Source organism: Vitis vinifera, chromosome 12 (genome assembly GCF_030704535.1).
Source record: "Vitis vinifera cultivar Pinot Noir 40024 chromosome 12, ASM3070453v1".
Classification (NCBI taxonomy): Eukaryota; Viridiplantae; Streptophyta; class Magnoliopsida; order Vitales; family Vitaceae; genus Vitis; species Vitis vinifera.
This window is the reverse complement of record NC_081816.1, coordinates 20093497-20110729: the sequence shown is the minus strand read 5'-3', so window position 1 is coordinate 20110729 and position 17233 is coordinate 20093497. Positions and strand designations below refer to the sequence as shown.

General features: G+C 30.3%; 1 protein-coding gene and 1 pseudogene across 3 annotated transcripts; both read right to left on the bottom strand.

The window, feature by feature from the left end:
* Positions 1 to 7077: 7077 nt before the first annotated feature.
* LOC132254736 (11S globulin seed storage protein 2-like) lies at positions 7078 to 8281 on the bottom strand (annotated as a pseudogene).
* LOC100254961 (glutelin type-A 3) lies at positions 7078 to 16852 on the bottom strand. Of its 3 annotated transcripts, XM_059740958.1 has the most exons (6): positions 16775 to 16845; positions 16298 to 16536; positions 15084 to 15810; positions 14822 to 14987; positions 14778 to 14787; positions 7078 to 7258 (listed from the first exon to the last, which is right to left on the bottom strand). In XM_059740958.1, exons 2-4 carry the CDS (start codon positions 16491 to 16493, stop codon positions 14834 to 14836), a joined length of 1077 nt encoding a protein of 358 aa, XP_059596941.1. In that variant the 5' UTR covers positions 16494 to 16536; positions 16775 to 16845; the 3' UTR covers positions 7078 to 7258; positions 14778 to 14787; positions 14822 to 14833. The 3 variants fall into 3 exon arrangements, with proteins under 3 accessions (XP_059596941.1, XP_059596940.1, XP_002269868.1); XM_059740957.1 differs by lacking the exon at positions 7078 to 7258 and having other exon boundaries at positions 14653 to 14787; XM_002269832.5 differs by lacking the exon at positions 7078 to 7258 and having other exon boundaries at positions 14653 to 14987; positions 16775 to 16852.
* Between the last annotated feature and the right edge of the window lie 381 nt (positions 16853 to 17233).

Sequence of the window (17233 nt, the reverse complement as noted above, 5' to 3'; positions counted from 1 at the left end):
GAAGTAAATTCCTTTCTTGCTACACATGGGCTTGAAAATAGATGCTCTTGTCCCAAAATATCAAACAAAATGTAGGGTTGAATGATTGAATGATTTATTGACAATAGATTTTTGGAAAGAACATATGTTTTATGGAAATTTGGAAATTCTTTAATTAAATTGTTATGGTTTAGGAAGTTGAAAATAATATTAGTGATAATCATATTAGCATAAGAAATGATTTAGGATCACTAATACAAACATAAAATATTATTAGGTTTGCCAAATTTATAAATTTTAAATAAATAGTCAATAGTAATAGTTTTTTTTTTTTTTTTTTTGTTATGTAATGTAAGGAGTAGATTCTACACAATTAATTTCTTGAAGGTTTTTGAGTGCTTATTTGAGATAAGGGAAATTAATGTGAATTGTGTAAAAGAAATTTATTTTTTTATATATGTTATTTTCAAATATGTAAAATATTATTTTTGTTTCTATGCATGAATCAAATATATTTTGCGTGAAAAATATATTAAAACATTTTTCTTTTGATTATAACAAAAAAATATAGAGATATTATGTTTATGTATATTTGAATAAATGAAACAAAGTGTTTGATTCTGATTTATTTGGCCCTAGTCAACAAGATATAATAGTTGATATTTTGTGTCCTAATTAATGAGATATGATAGTTAACCTTTATTGTCCTTATCAACGAGATATAATAGTTAACCTTTATATTTTTTGGTGGGGAATGTAATTGCTTTGAATCTCAACCTTTAAGGGGTTGGTTAGAGGTTACTAGTATCAATAGTATTTGGTTTCATCCACCTTAAAAACAATAAATTTGAGGCTAGCCACCCATTTGTATAGTCTCACTTAACTGAGCATCATTTCTTATCTAATAACTAAAGTAAAATATTTTGAATGCATGATTTGATATAAAATTATATATATAATTGAAAAGATTTGGATGCTTTAGTATATTCAAACTCATTTTATGAAAAAGATTGTATATTGTATCTCTTATTTGTAATCATAATTGAAATTGTTTGATTTATGAAACTATTTTAGTATTTCGTATTGAGTTTAAACTCATTCCCTTTTGTTGACAATTTTTTTTCTAGTATTCTCAATTCAAGCGAGGAGTGATGGTTAGGCTAAGAAATTGCCTTTATTAGGATTTTGTTTTAAACTTTATTTTGGATATTATTTAGATGATAGAATTTAATTATTATTTGAATTATTTGAGTTTGGAGATATTTGGACAATAGTACTTTGATTGATGTGTTAGTTTTAAAGTTGAGATTTAAGAATTATAGAAATGTTTAATTTTACTACTTTGAACAACAATTTAGTAATTGTTAACCTTCTAGTTATAAGATAATTGTTTGAATCGTTCGCACTTTAAGCCTTTAAGCTTGAGATGTAAAATGACCATCCCACCCTTAGAGTAGGTTTTGGGGCATGACAAAATGGTATCAGAGCATTAGCTTATGATCTTGTTGGGAAACTGATTTAGTTTACTTTAGGGATAGATGAGTGACACATTAGTTTAAGTTTTAGCTTCATCTAGTATAAATTCTTACATCTTCTTCCTCATAATTTTAAATTGCCTAATTGGTTTCTTAGTGGTGAATCCAATCACAATGCACTATTTTGTTTTAATATTTTTCATTAGTTTGTTACGTATGTCAGTGGCTAGCATGGACTTTGATTTCATTAATGTTGCTACTCCTTTAGGAGATTCTAATGTGGCCAATAGAATGCTTAAAGATTATCTTATGATGATATATTGGTTATAGGGAGATGTTAGTTAACTTAGTACTCCTTGACCTTTGGCATTTTAATGTGATTTTAGGAATGGATTGATTAGCTTCCTATCATGCCTCTGTTGATTGTTTTGGAAAAATGGTGATGTTTCACATTTTTTTGTCAACTCAAGTTTAGTTTTAAGGGGAAACATGTGGACATACCATTGCATATGATCTCAACCTTGCAAACTAGTTATTTGGTCGATAAGGAAGGGTTATCAATGCTTTTTGGCATATGTGGTGAGTTATGAAAATGATTTAAGGTTAGAGAACATATCCATTGTAAGGAATTATCCTTTTGTCTTTCTAGATTATTTGCCTAGCTTGCCACTAAAGGAATGTGGAGTTTACCATTGATTTGGTAACATGAAGAAATCCTATCTCTAAGGCCTCACACAGGATGGAACCTATAAAAGTTAAAGAGTTTAAGATTCAACTTCGGGAGTTGTTAAATAAAGGTTTTATTAGGCCCAATGTTTCACCTTGAGGAGCTCATATTATATTTGTGAAGAAGAATGACCTATCAATGAGACTTTGTATTGATTATAGAGAGTTAAATAAGGTGACTGTGAGAAACAAGTATTCTCTTCCTCAGATTCATGATTTGTGAAAACAACTCCTATTTTATTTGTGAAGAAGGAGGATGGATTAATAAGACTTTGCATTGATTATAGAGAGTTGAATAAGGTGATGGTGAGAAACAAGTATTCTCTTTCTCGAATTAATGATTTGTTTGATTAACTTCAGGGTGCATGTGTGTTCTCTTAGATTAATCTTTGGTCTGGATATCATCAATTGAGGGTTAGAAATGAGGATGTACCCAAGAATGTTTTTTGAAACTAGATGGCATTGTGACTTTTTTACTATGCCTTTTGGTTTAACTAATGCACCTACTGCCTTTATGGACTTATAGGGTATTCAAACCCTATCTAGATTAGTTTGTTGTGGTTTTTATAGATAATATTTTAGTGTACTCAGGAAGTAGAGGAACGTGAGTATATAATGATGCCTCTCATTAGGGTTTGGGGTGTGTTCTTATGCAAAATAAGAAAGTTGTGGCTTATGCTTCTAGACAGTTAAAGCCTTGTGAGCAAAACTACCCCACTCATGATTTGGAGCTAGTTGTAGTGTTTTTGCACTTAAGATTTAAAAACATTTCTTTTCCGGTGAAACTTATGAGATATTCACAAATCATAAGAGTTTGAAGTATTTGTTTTCCTAAGAAGAATTAAACATGAAACAAAGGAAATGGATAGAGTTACTTAAGGACTATGACGACATTATTCAATATCATCCGAAGAAAGAAAATGTTGTGGTTCATGCCTTGAGCAGGAAATTAGTTGGTTCCTTAGCAACTATTAGAAGTTGTTAGAGGCGGTTACTAGAGGATTTGAGGTGTTTACAAATCCATATCGGAGTTCGGAACTCAAGAGCTCTTATAGTGAATTTCATAATACAACAAGACTTGGTTAGGAGAATTAAAACCCTATAAAAGAATGATTTGCAATTGGTCCAACTTATGAAGGAAGTTAAGAAGAGTGGTATGCTTGACTTTATGTTATCATATGATGAAATCTTAAGATTTGGGACTAGACTTTGTTTCCCAAATGATGGAGACTTAAGGAGAGAGTTTTTGAAGGAAGCTCATTGTCCTAAACTTATAATCCATGTAGGAGGCTTGAAGATGTACAAATATTTGAGGTAAAATTATTGGTGGTCAGGCATGAAGCAAGATATTGCACAATTTATGGCTTAGTGTTTGGCGTGTCAATAGGTGAAAGCTAAGCATATACGCTCAATAAGGTCTTTGCAACCACTTTCTATTCCTAAATGGAAATGTGAACATATTACCATGGATTATGTGATAGGGTTACCACTTAGGCAATAATAATTTTATTTGGGTGATTGTTGATCGATTGACAAGGTCTACTCATTTTCTACCTATGAAAGTTAGTTTCTCCATGGACTGATTGGCTTCTCTTTATGTCAAGGAGATTGTAAGAATGTATAAGGTACCTATTTCTATAGTATTCGATAGGAATCCTCATTTTGCTTCTAGATTTTGGCATAGTTTATAGAAAGCTCTGGTTACTAAGTTGAGTTTTAGTATTGTTTTCCATCCTCAAATCGATGGTCAATTAAAAAGGGTATTCAGGTTTTAGAAGATTTGTTGAGAGCTTATACCATAGACCTGAAAGGTAATTGAGATTATTAATTACCTTTAGTAAAGTTTACCTATGATAATAGCTTTCAAGCTAGCATTGGGATGAATCCTTTTGAGGGGTTGTATGGTAGGAGATGTCGATCTCCTATTTATCAGAATGATGTTAGAGAGAGGAAACTTTTGGGGCTTGAACTTGTGCAGTTAACTATTGAAAAGGTTGACTTGGTTAAATAAAGATTGAAAGCAGCTCAAAATAAACAAAAGAGTTATGTTTATAATCACATGTGAGATTTGGAGTTTAAGGTTGGTGATCATGTTCTCTTAAAGGTTTTGCCTATAAAGTCTACGATGGGATTCGAGAGAAACAGAAAGCTTAATCTTCGATTTGTGGGACTATTTGAAATCTTGGAAAGAGTAGGTACCTTGGCATATAGAGTGGAGTTGTCCCCAAGATTGTTTAAGATTCATAATGTGTTTCATGTATCGGCTTTGAGGAAGTATGTTTTTTATCCCTCTCATATTGTAGAGTTGGAGCCTATTCAAATGTCAAAGGATTTGATTGATGAAGAAGTACCCATTTTGATTGTAGATGTGATAGATAAGGTACTAGGTTATGCTATTGCCAAGTTGGTAGAGGTTCAATGGAGCAATTACAGTATTCGATAGGCCACTTGGGAATTAGATGAGGAGATGAGAGAAACATCCAATTTTTTTTTTTAGATTCAGATATGTCAAGTTTAGAGGACTAAACTCGACATGGGTGAGTGAAAAAAAAAATTAAAATAAATGTTGAGAATTTGGTGAAGTACAAAGTTGGTATAATAATAATAATAATTTAATACAAGACAAAAAAGAAAACAATTTTAGGAGTTTTAGTTTAAAATATATAGACATTGAATGATTATTGGTAATAGATTTTTGGAAAGAACATATATTTTATGGAAATTTGGAAATTCTTTAATTCAATTGTCATTGATTAGGAAGTTGAAAATAATATTAGTGAAGATAATATTAGCTTTGGAAATTATTTAGGATTGCTAATATTAATATAAAATATTATTTGGATTGTCCAATTTATAAATTTTAGATAAATAGCTCATAGCAGTAGTTATTTTTATTATTTTTATTTTTTTTGTTATGTTAGGTAATGGGTAGATTATTGACAATTAATTTCTTCAAGGTTTTTTAGTGCTTCTTTAAGGTAAGGAAAATTAATGCAGATTTTGTAAAAGAAAATGGTTTTCTTTTTATATGTTATTTTCAAATGTATAAAATATTATTTTTGTTTTTATACATAGATCAAACATATTTTGCATGATATATATATTAGAACATTTTTCTTTTTTATTATAATAGAAAAATATGGAGATATTATGCTTTTGTAAGTTTGAATAAATGAAACAAAGTGTTTGACTCTCTAATTTATTTTATCCTAGTCATCGGGATATAATAGTTGACATTTTCGGCCCTTATCAAGTGGATATAATAGTTTACCTTCACATTTCTTGGTGGAAATGTAATTACTTTGAATCTCAACCTCTAGGGATTTGGTTAAAGACTACTAGAATTAGTAGTATTTGGTTTTGTCCATCTTAAAATGAACAAATTTGAGGCCAATCACTCATTTGTAAAGTCTTACCTAATTGGACATTATTTGTTATTTGATGACCAAAGTAAAAATATATTGAAGGTGTTTGATTTAGATTTGATATGCAATTGTTTTGACATAAATATGAAGAAAAAAAAATGTTGAAAAGATTTAGATGTTTTAGCATATTTGAACTCAAAAGTTTTTATAAAAAAAAAGTACTTTATATATCCTATTTATAATCATACTTAAAAATGTTTGATCCATAAAATTGTATTAATATTTCTTATTGGGCTTTGGGCTCATTCTCTTTCGTTAACATTTTTTTTTTCCAGATACTCTCAATTTGGGCAAGAAGTGATGTTTAGGCTGGGAATTAATTGTCTTTATTAGAATTTTGGTTCAAACTTTATTTTGGACATTGTTAATATGTTAGAATTTAATTAATATTTGAATTATTTGAGTTTGGAGTTATATGGATAATAGTATCTTGGTTGATGCGTTAGTTTTAAAGTTGACATTTTGGTACTAAGTAACGTTCGGATTACAATATGATTGATTGAATCATTTACACTTTGAAGCTTCAAGTTTGAGATATGAAATAACTATCATGCCCTTAAAATGGGTTTAGGGTAACCAATAAACAGTGGTGACTTTTTAATATGGATTTCATACCGAAAGTCAACATTTCTTGTCTCATTTCCTTAGTACAAAATGGTGGCATAAAATAATAAAACATAAGAATCTCCTGCTGTCCAATCTTTTGTTTCCTCTTTTTTTTTTTCTTTTTTTCTTTTTTTAAATTTTAAGATAAGTTCCTAGTGAAGTTATCTCTTTAAACAAAAAACTTTCAATTGAAATTTCACAAAGAGTCATAAATTTGAAATCCTAAATATTCTTATAATTGTAATTTTGTAATACTATTTTTTTAATAAAGCTATATAAATATCAAAAACTCAAAAAAAAAGATCGATGGTGACTTTTAATATGAATTTCATGCCCCAAAAGTCAACATTTCTTGTTTCCTAAAGTCAATATAAAATAAAACATGCGAATCTCTTTTTGTGCAAAGCTAGTACTCTTAAAGTTGGTATATAGTTTAAAGTCCACATAAAATAAAACATGTGAATCTCCTTTTGTGTTTAAAGTTGATGAATTTTTGGGCAAATTAGGCTTCGGTGCATGCATAATATGAAGATTGTACTACTTTTGAAATTTATATGCAAACTAGTCCCTTTAGTCATAGTTGTCCACCTCTCAAGTTTTCAAGAGCAATCTTGAAAGATTCTTTCAACAAAAATAGAGGATACAAAATTTGTCAGTCTCGGTATGAAGTTGAAATATTCATTCATTAAGAAGCATGAGGTATTGTGTCAAGAACATGAATGATTATGTAGGTTTTGATCGGTATAAGATCATCTACATCTCATAGACAGTTTGATTGAAGGAAAGAGATGATAGCATTGTCCACTTTCATTAGTCAATTAGGGTTAATGATGGGAATAAAACCATCACTCTCATAGACAAATATATATGCACTCAGAATGAGTACACTAAGGTTCATAACCTAATTTATTGCCATATAATTAATAGTTGTACAACATTTTCCATCTCACGGATACACATATAAAAGAAATACTTAGGAGTACAATTATTGTATTTTGATAGCCCTGTAACTCCTGAAAACAAATGATGATACATCATAAGGGCCCTTGGTTATTAATCAATCTAGTTCTGTGGAGGAACAAGAATGGTGCCCTTTTTTATCTTCGCCCTGAAAAGCTGCTCAAACTCTGGAGCCACATTGAGCGAGGCCTGTAAAACTTGTGGAGATAATGCTCCCCATACTGATGTTTTCCCAGTAAATTAGCCAAATACATGTCTGTAAACAAACAAATGACATGTAACAAATAGTTAGTAATTAACCCCACAATCAATGATGTTTAAAGAGAAAACAATTTGTTAGATTGATGCTTACTGTGTAGCTGTTAACAATGAGAAGTACTCCAGTCCTTCACCGTCTGCAATGGTAGAGGCCACAAAGAACCTTGGCACAACATACAAGTGGCCAGCCTTCACTTTCGTGTCCAAGGCACGTTCACCATTGATGCCAACAACTTGAATCCTTCCACTCCCTTTTGCAACATAAATTACTTGAACCGACGAATCTGCCGCGTATTTGGCATCCATCTTCACAAGGGTGGCGCTGAGCCCAACTTCTCCAAGGAAGGGAAACTTCTTTGCTGTCAAGGCAGTAAGCAACCCAGCATTTTGGACGTGGATATCAGGTAATGCAGCATCAATATTGTACACCAATTTATCAGTACTGTTCTTGCAGGGGTGGGGCATTTTTTGACCCTCTGGTAGCTTAATAAGCAAAACACCAGTTTGGCTTTTGGCAAGCTTTTTGGCTTCTTCGTTGCTGATATTATAGGCTCTGGAGTTAAATTCAGTGGAAAAACCTCCAAGGATTCCTTGGGTTCCAGTTAATAGGAAGTATGTGAATTCTCCGGGAACATAGGCCTTGGAAGTTTCACCAAGGAATACGATAACTAGTTCTGAGTCTCCATCATTGTACCACCATGAAACTGCTCCAGAGGGCACTGGTATTATATCTCCTTCCTTGAGTTTCAACACCACCTCTTCGGATGCTTCAGGGAATACCATTCCAACTACTCCACAGCTGCCTGGATGTGGACAAAATGTATTTTCATAAATGAGCCACTGGATTTGTAGATAGGATTATTAAAGGGCCCACTTTGTCTCTCGTTGTCACGGTGTGTCACTCTCTTTTTTAACAAATAAACATAAAAATAAAACTTATCTTTCCTTTTCCCAAAATATAACCCTAACCCCGAACTTTCCTCGCTGCTTCTCTCTCTTTTCCCTTCTCTTTCTTCATTTCTGGTCGTCTTCGTTTATTTTCTTCTTTTTCCTCTTTCATTTTTACCATGTTTTCTTCTTTCTTTATTCCCAAAAAATCTCTTAGTCAATGAAACAATATATATATATATATCTTCACAACTAAGATTTTAGATGTTAAAAAAAAATAAGGAAATGATGTTGCAGATAAGCGTTATCTTTATAAATAGATTGTCAGCAACTCTAGCGGGAACAAGTCTTGGTCCACCCCAACATGTCACGTCTCCGACTTTCAATAGCTTGTAAATATTTTATTCTTAACATCTTGGTTGCAATTGTATCAAATAATTTAAAATTTTATATTATTTAATTTGATCATTTTTTTTGTGGACAATACTTATTTTGAGTAACGACGAATATTTATTTTAGAATGAATTTAAATTATAAAAAAATGTCCACTTTGTAGATAATTCCTTAGGCTATGTTTGGTTCAAAAAAATTTAAAGGAAAATGTAAGAAAAAGTAGAAAAAAAGAAAAATAAAAAAAAATAAAAAAAGGTAAAGTAAAACTCAATAAATCATTTTCATTTTATTCTTTAAACTTATTTTATTTATTTCAACTCATCGATATAAAGATTAAATAATTTTAAAATATATAAGTTTCTAAATTAGTTTTAATTATATTTGATTTTCTTTAATATTTTTTATAGTACAATCAAACAAAATCATTTTTCTTAATTTTTTTTTTCTCCCTTTAGTATTTTGTTGTAATCAAATATAATGTTAAAAATAGATTTTTGGATCTAATATTTTCATATATTTTTTGAAACATACTAGGAGTATGTTTGACAATATTTCTACTCAAAGTGTTTTTAATAGAAGTGTTTTCTCAAAAAGAGTTTTTAGGAAAATCACTTATAAAGTATTTCTCTAAAAAATTACTACAAGTAATTTTTAAAATTTTGTCAAACATCTAATTTTTTTTCAAAAACACTTTTAAAGTTAAAAAGAACTTATAATTAGTGTTAAACATACTGTAAAAACTAATTTGGTTATGATTTTAAGAAGAGCTTTTAATATTTTTAATACTTAAAAAATTTTATCATTCAAGTGTTATAATTGTTAAAAACGTTTTCTAAAATCACTTTCAAACACACTCTAAATAATGTTAAATCATATCTAAGATGGATGTAATAATGTCTTTCTAAATTTGAAAGTTTTCTTAAGCATTATAAATAATAAGACATATAAATCTTATTTCATAGAGCTTTTCAAATGCTAAAAGTAATATTTTAAATTCAATTGGAACTTTTAAAGTGCTAGGCCTAAAGAAACTAAATTATTTAGACTTGGACAAATTAGGGATGAAAATAAACATGATATTGGCCAAAGAGATATATATAAGTTCAGGTCTCATTTAGAAATTTTTTTTTTAACCTAGGGCGAATTTACCTATTGCCTTATTGTGATTATATATACCATAAATAAAAAATTAGAAACATATATAAAAAATTATTATCAAAATAAATTATAAAAATTAATAATACTTATTTATTTTTAAATTATATTTACTTTTAATATAACTAAAATATAAAATAAAAATAAAAATAATTTTAAAAAATTAAATGAGGAAGTTGTAAGGATGACAATTTATGTTGATGGGTCATAAATAAATCATTTCAAATAGGATACGAACCATAATTGAATTAAAAGTATCAAATATCAACCAATTATCAAATAGATACCAAGTTTTGTAGCCCATTTAGTAATGAAATCTATTGGAGTTGGGTGGTTGTCTAAGTTAGGTTGACCTAACCCGATCCAACCAAATTAGAGATTGCGGGGAGCAATTTGTGGGAGTTGGAACAGTTAGAAACCACCCACTAAATAAATAATAATAATAAAAAGAGATCTCTCTCACTCACTCTCTTGCTTACTTTTAATTCTTCTCTGAAAAAAAAAGACAAAGAGAACTCTAGAAGAAAAGTTATCTGAAAAGAGGTGAAAGGCTTTTTGTGATGTGAAACAAAGTGATTCCCGATTTTACTATGGTTCCATTCTCGACCTAGGGTGAAGAATTGAACGGTGAAACAACTCTTTTTTTTTATATATTGAATCCTAGACTTTTTCAAAAGATAATCTAAAGATTTCCAATAAAATCTTATTTAATAATCAAGACGAAATTAACCTCCAAACAATATTATACATTTTTTACTCAATTAATCTAGTTATTTAAAATCAAATTTTTAATGAGTTAAATGCAAGTTAAATATGATGTGGTTATAATAAGGTTAACCAACATAATTATTAAATGGATCAATTCTATTCAAATTTATATTATGTAGGTTGATCAAAAAATAATTTGTAATTTTTTTGTTAAACATGTTATATAAATGGACATGAATTTGATTGAAACATGATTATATCCGACCAAAGTCAACTAATCCTATCAAGTTGTCCTTAAAGACAATGAGCAAACCTAGACATAAGTTAACTAATCCTATCAAGTTTTCCTTAAAGACAATGTAGAAGATAAATTATGAGGTGGCCTCTTGGCATCCTTGGAAGAGACCTATCATTTTTCTTCCTCAAATGCAATATAGAAAGAAGATTTTTATTTAATTAAATTATCTAAAACATCACACTTATCCTTATTTTAATAAAAATAAAATTATTCTACTCCTTTTGTTATCAAATTCACTAGAAGACGTAAATATTATCCTATATAAACTACAAAGAGGAGTCTATATTTACCCAAGTGTACATGCTAAAAAGTTTGATAATTTAATAATGAATGTATTAAATCCCTTTTTTTTCAAACTTTATATAGTAAGTTATATAAAAATAATAATAATGAATACCCTAAAATTAAAAGAAACAAATATTATTAATAGGGTTAAATACAATTTACCCTTTTAATCTTTGGCCTATTTTACATTTTGACCCTTCACATTCAAAAGTCAACACTTTGTTTCCTAGATTTGTTAAAAAATAACAATTTACCTCTTAAACTTATTAAAAAGTTCATGAATAAGTTGTTAAGTAAAGAAACAAAGTTGAAAATGTAATAAAAAAAAAATATTTATTATTTAAATTCGAAGTTGCCAAACTGTGTAATGACATATAAAAATCACAACTAGTCATGCAAACATCTATATAAAATTAAAAATCAAAATTAGTAACTACTATATTTTAAAGGCATTTAAGAAATTTCACTTGAAAGTTGTTAATTCAAAGTTATTTCTATCCAAGTTTAAATCAGTGCTTGAACGAGATAGTGAAAAAAAAAACGATCCCTTTTATAATTTTACAAAGAGTTTGCAATTAGGTGCAAAATGTTGGTGTTTAACAAGTTTAGAGTAAAATTTTGACCTAAAAATATAAGAGGGAAAAGTGTGAAATACACTAACAATGAAGAGGAAGGTAAGTGTATTTAATCCTTATTAATATTTGATTGTCATTAATTTATGGGAATGTGGATTAGGGCGGAATCTTGGTATGGTGCATTTTCTTGATTATTTTTATTTTTTATTTGTTATTTTTAATTCTATGCATCTCCTTATCTCTCTATTTCATTATTTCCCTTATAATTGATCATTTCCCATATTCATGCTAGCACATGCTCGTTCCCAAAAATTCAAAACCAAAATGAAAAAGAAAATCATACCAAGAGAGACTAAGAGATACATTTCTTAAAAATAAATAATAATAATAATAATTTTTATATAAAATGCAAAAATTTGTGAGACTTTTATTTTATTTTTTAAATTAGGATACACTTCTTAAAAATAAAAAGTGCTCTATCTAACACCAAAGCGCTAAGATTAAATTAAAAAAAAAAAAAACTATTTTCTATTAAGTTTTAACAATTAAACAAACCACAAAATCCCAATAACCCAACAAATCATAAAAATCATAATAATCAAGCAACCCACAAAATTCTAATAACATAATAAACCATAAATCATAAGACTTGGGATTATTGAACGAAGGAAGGAAGGATATTAAACCCCATTCTTATTAGACATGGGATTATTGAATGAAGGATATTAAACCCCATTCTTATTCTCACCCAACCCAAGCAAGCAATCTTAAAAGATTCTTTCAATAAAAATAGAGGATACATAAAAGATTCTTAAATTTGATTGTTCTTTGTAGTTGATAATTTAAAGTTTATATTTATTTAATTTGATATTTTTTTTGGACATTTATTTTGATTAATAAAGATGAAATATCGCAGTAATGAAAAATAAATTAGAGAGGGATTAATTATTGTAAAATGATTTTTTTTTTTGGATTAATTTTTAATCTATTAATGTATTTTTGGAAACACAATAAATATTGTGATGCACCTTTAGCCCTCCTTACTTCCGGTCATGGCTCTTCTACTAGGAATTTGAATAACTTGGCCAAACTTTGGTGTTCTCGCCTTGGTTATCCTATTGTTGGTACTTTGAAGCAGATTCTTATATCTTGTAATATCTCTAATTACTTTCATTGACATAATATTTGTTGTGCTTGCCAATATGCAAAAAGTCATAGATTACTTTTTCCATTATTTGAATCTAGAGCTTTTTTATCATCCTCTTGCTTTAGTTTGTACTGATTTGTGAGATCTTAACACCGTTATTTCCACAATTAGTCCAAATTATTTCTTATTATTCCCTGATTTTTCTCATTTTTCTTCACTTCATCCCTTACATACTAAAGATCAAGCTTTGCCTACCTTTGTTAAGTTCAAAACCTTAGTTGAAAATCAATTCAATTCTCGATTATAATGTTTATAATTTGATAATGGAGGTGAATTCAAAGCTTTCACCCTCTTTCTTGCTACATGTGAGATTGAAAACAGATGCTTCTACCCCAAAACAGAAAAGATGAGGCACATAGTAGAAACTGGTTTGGCTCTCTTAGCTACTACTTCTTTACCTTGGAAGTTCTGGCTCTATGCGTTCCATACTGTCATATTCCTTATTAATCGCATGCCTAACATCACTTTGCACAATTCACAAAGGTTAGTTTTGCTTAGATTACAATTCTGGCAGAATGCATATAACTCGGCATATCATCTTTGATGAAGTGGTGTTTCCATTTCACCAATCATTTGACCACTCCATCTCTTTGTCATCTCATACCTCTTTTTATCCTACCTATACCCTGACAATTCTACCCATTCTTCATCTGTTATCACTAAAAAGTCACCAATATGTATTATTTTTAATGTTTAAAATAAAAATTATATCACATTCTAATTTTTTTATTTTAAAAAATGAAGTTTCTCTTATATTTGACAATATTCATGATTAAATTATTTAAATTTTATAAATTAAAATTTTTATATTATGTTATTTGATATATAAAAATAAATTATATATTATATATTCTATATTAATATTTTTTATTTTTTAATCATGAATTTAATTTATAATAAAAAAATATTTTACAAAATGAGTATAAAAAAATAAAAAATAAATTTATGATATATGGGATATGCATATTTCATATCTTAGTATGAAATTAACATATCTCAGGAATAATATATTCAACACTTATCATATCCAATGTTTGGTTGAATATAGGATAGGATAATTGATGATATAATTGATTCTATCCTATCACCATCCAGACATGGGATAAGATATAGTATCTCTTTTCTTATTCTATCCCATGTTAGGAAAAAATTAGTGGTCCACAATATGATGTAGCTCTCCAAATTTATCTTCAACCGTTTGAAAATAAATAAATTACTTCATTGAATTGAGGGGCATACACGTGAATGTAGTCATCCTTTTAGCCTTAGTTCCCCACCTCTCAAGTTTAATTTTAAGACCAATCTTGAAAGATTCTTTGAACAAAAATAGAGGATACATATAATTTGTCACTCTCGGTATGAAGTTGAAATATTCATTAAGAAGCATGAGATATTGTGTCAAGAACATGAATGATTGTGTAGGTTTTGATTGGTATAAGACCATAAAGCGTAGGCACATTTAAATCTCTCTTTCATTTTTAGGAGATTTATTGATGATGACTTGAATGGTGTAGTTTACATACAGAGTTTGATTGAAGCAAAGAGATGATAGCATTGTCAACATTCATTGGTCAATTAGGTAAATGATGGGAATGAACCCATCACTCTCATAGACAAATATGCACTCGCAATGAGTACAAGAAGGTTCACAACCTAATTTAAGGCTTCTAATAGGCTATTTCTTGAAATTTTTCAAAATCAATGCAGCAATAGATTTTCTGATCACACAAAGGAACAACTTATTGCCATATAATTAATAGTTGTACAACATTTTCCATCTCACAGATGTACATATAAAAGACACACTTAGGAGTACAATTATTGTATTTTAATAGCCCTGTAACTCCTGAAAACAAATGATAATACATCATAAGGGACCTTGGTTATTAATCAATCTAGTTCTGTGGAGGAACAAGAATGGTGCTCTTTTTGATCTTTGCCCTGAAAAGCTGCTCAAACTCTGGAGCCACATTGAGAGAGGCCTGTAAAACATGTGGAGATAATGCTCCCCATACTGATGTTTTCCCAGTAAATTCGCCAAATATAGGTCTGTAAACGAACAAAAGACAAATAACAAATAGTTAGTAATTAACCCTACAATCGATGATGTTTAAAGAGAAAACAATTTATTAGATTGATGCCTACTCTGTAGCTGTTATCAATGAGAAGTACTCCAGTCCTTCACCATCTGCAATGGCAGAAGCCACAAAGAACCTTGGCACAAGCAGCAAGTGACCAGCCTTCACTTTCGCGTCCAAGGCACGTTCACCATTGATACCAACAACTTGAATCCTTCCACTCCCTTTTGCAACATAAATTACTTGAACCGACGAATCACCAGCGTACATCGGTGAGGACATGGCATTGGCATCCAGCTTCACAAGGGTGGCGCTGAGCCCAACTTCTCCAAGGAAGGGAAACTTCTTTGCTGTCAATGCAGTAAGCAATCCAGCATTTTGGACATGGATATCAGGTAATGCAGCATCAATATTAAACACCAATTTATCAGTACTGTTCTTGCAGGGGTGGGGCATTTTGTGGCCCTCTGGTAGCTTAATTATCAAGACGCCAGATTGGCTTTTTGCAAGCTTTTTGGCCTCTTCGTTGTTGATATCATAGGCTCTGGAGTTAAATTCAGTGGAAAAACCTCCAAGGATTCCTTGAGTTCCGGTTAGTAGGAAGTTTGTGAATTCTCCGGGAACATAAGCCTTGGAAGTTTCACCAAGGAATACGATAATTAGTTCTGAGTCTCCATCATTGTACCACCATGAAACTGCTCCAGAGGGCACTGGTATTATATCTCCTTTCTTGAGCCTCAACACCACTTCTTGGGATGCTTTGGGTGGTACGATTCCAACTACTCCACAGCTGCCTGGATGTGGACAAAATATATTTTCATAAATGAGCCACTGGATAGGGTTTGATGGCACAGTGGGTAATATCGGAGAATCATTTTGACAGAAACATAAAAAAAATAAAAGAGAAATATTGAAGGGCCCACTTTCTCTCTCTCTCTCTCTCTCTTTTCAATTTCTTTTTCCTTTTCCCAAATATAACCCTAGCCCTCAACTTCTTTCATCTCTCTCTTATCCCTTTTCTTTCTTCAATTCTAGTCTTGTTCCTTTCTTCTCTTCTTCATTCTTGCATGTCATGGCGACTCCCTCTCCCTCTCACACCAGTCACAGCCGACTACCATGGCTGTGTGCACTCTTTTTGTTCTAATTTTTGAGAAAGAAAAGAAAATTGAGGTGGATATTTTAGGGAGGAATAATTAACAATTCTCTAAAGAAAAAAAAAAAAGAAATAGAAAAAGAGTTCTAATTAAGAATAAGACATAAAAAGCTCGGGGATTTACAGACCTTGAAGAACATAACCAATTCTGTTGGAGTCAGCATAGTGAGGGAGGGCGAAGCCACGAGGCTGCAGAACAAGCCTTCCACCACCAACCTTTGCTTCCTTGAGCAATTCATATTCAGCACTTGACCAACGGTAATATGTTCCACCTTCTCCTTCGAAGATCTTTTGTGCAAACTTTGGTGCTAAGTTCAACTCCATGGATTATGTCTGTATATTTGAAAGAAAGCAAATGAACGACTGCCTGCAAAACACAGATCAAAAGGTTAAGACTACAATTAAGATCATGTAGAGAGATAATGAAAATCAGGTGGAGTAATGGGGTAGAGTAGACAAAGTGGGCTAATGTGGAAAAACAAGCTCAACCTTCATCTTTGAAATTCAGGTCATATCATTCATCCATAGTTCTCAGATGTGTACATTGAAGGCCACTAACATATACATATAAATAGATAGATAGATAGATAAGAGTGAGTACAAACCTTGATTTTATGAGAAACAATAGAAAGAGACTAAGTTGAATGTTATGAAAGAGATGAAGAGAGACTTTTGAGAGATGAATATATGAGGAAGATTAGGGGAGTATTTATAGAGTTCGGGAGGAGGTTGAGTAGGAAAATTGCCCATCTTCTGGACTTTACTTGTATAATACATTTTTCTCTTTGCTTTTCACACAATCCATCTTCTAGAGTTTGGAAGATTTATCCTTTTCTTTTGACTTCTGCAAATTCATCATCTCTTCCTGGTTTTCAAACTCTTTACAAACTAATATTTCTATAGAATTTGAGTTCATATTGGGCTTTTACAAAATTGCATGCAATACAATTAATCAAAAGATAAATATAACCATAAAGTTTGAATGGTGCATGAGACATTCCCTTGGAGAGATGATGGTGGCAAAGTATATCTAAAATTAGTGTTATCTTGTAAAAATTTTCTAC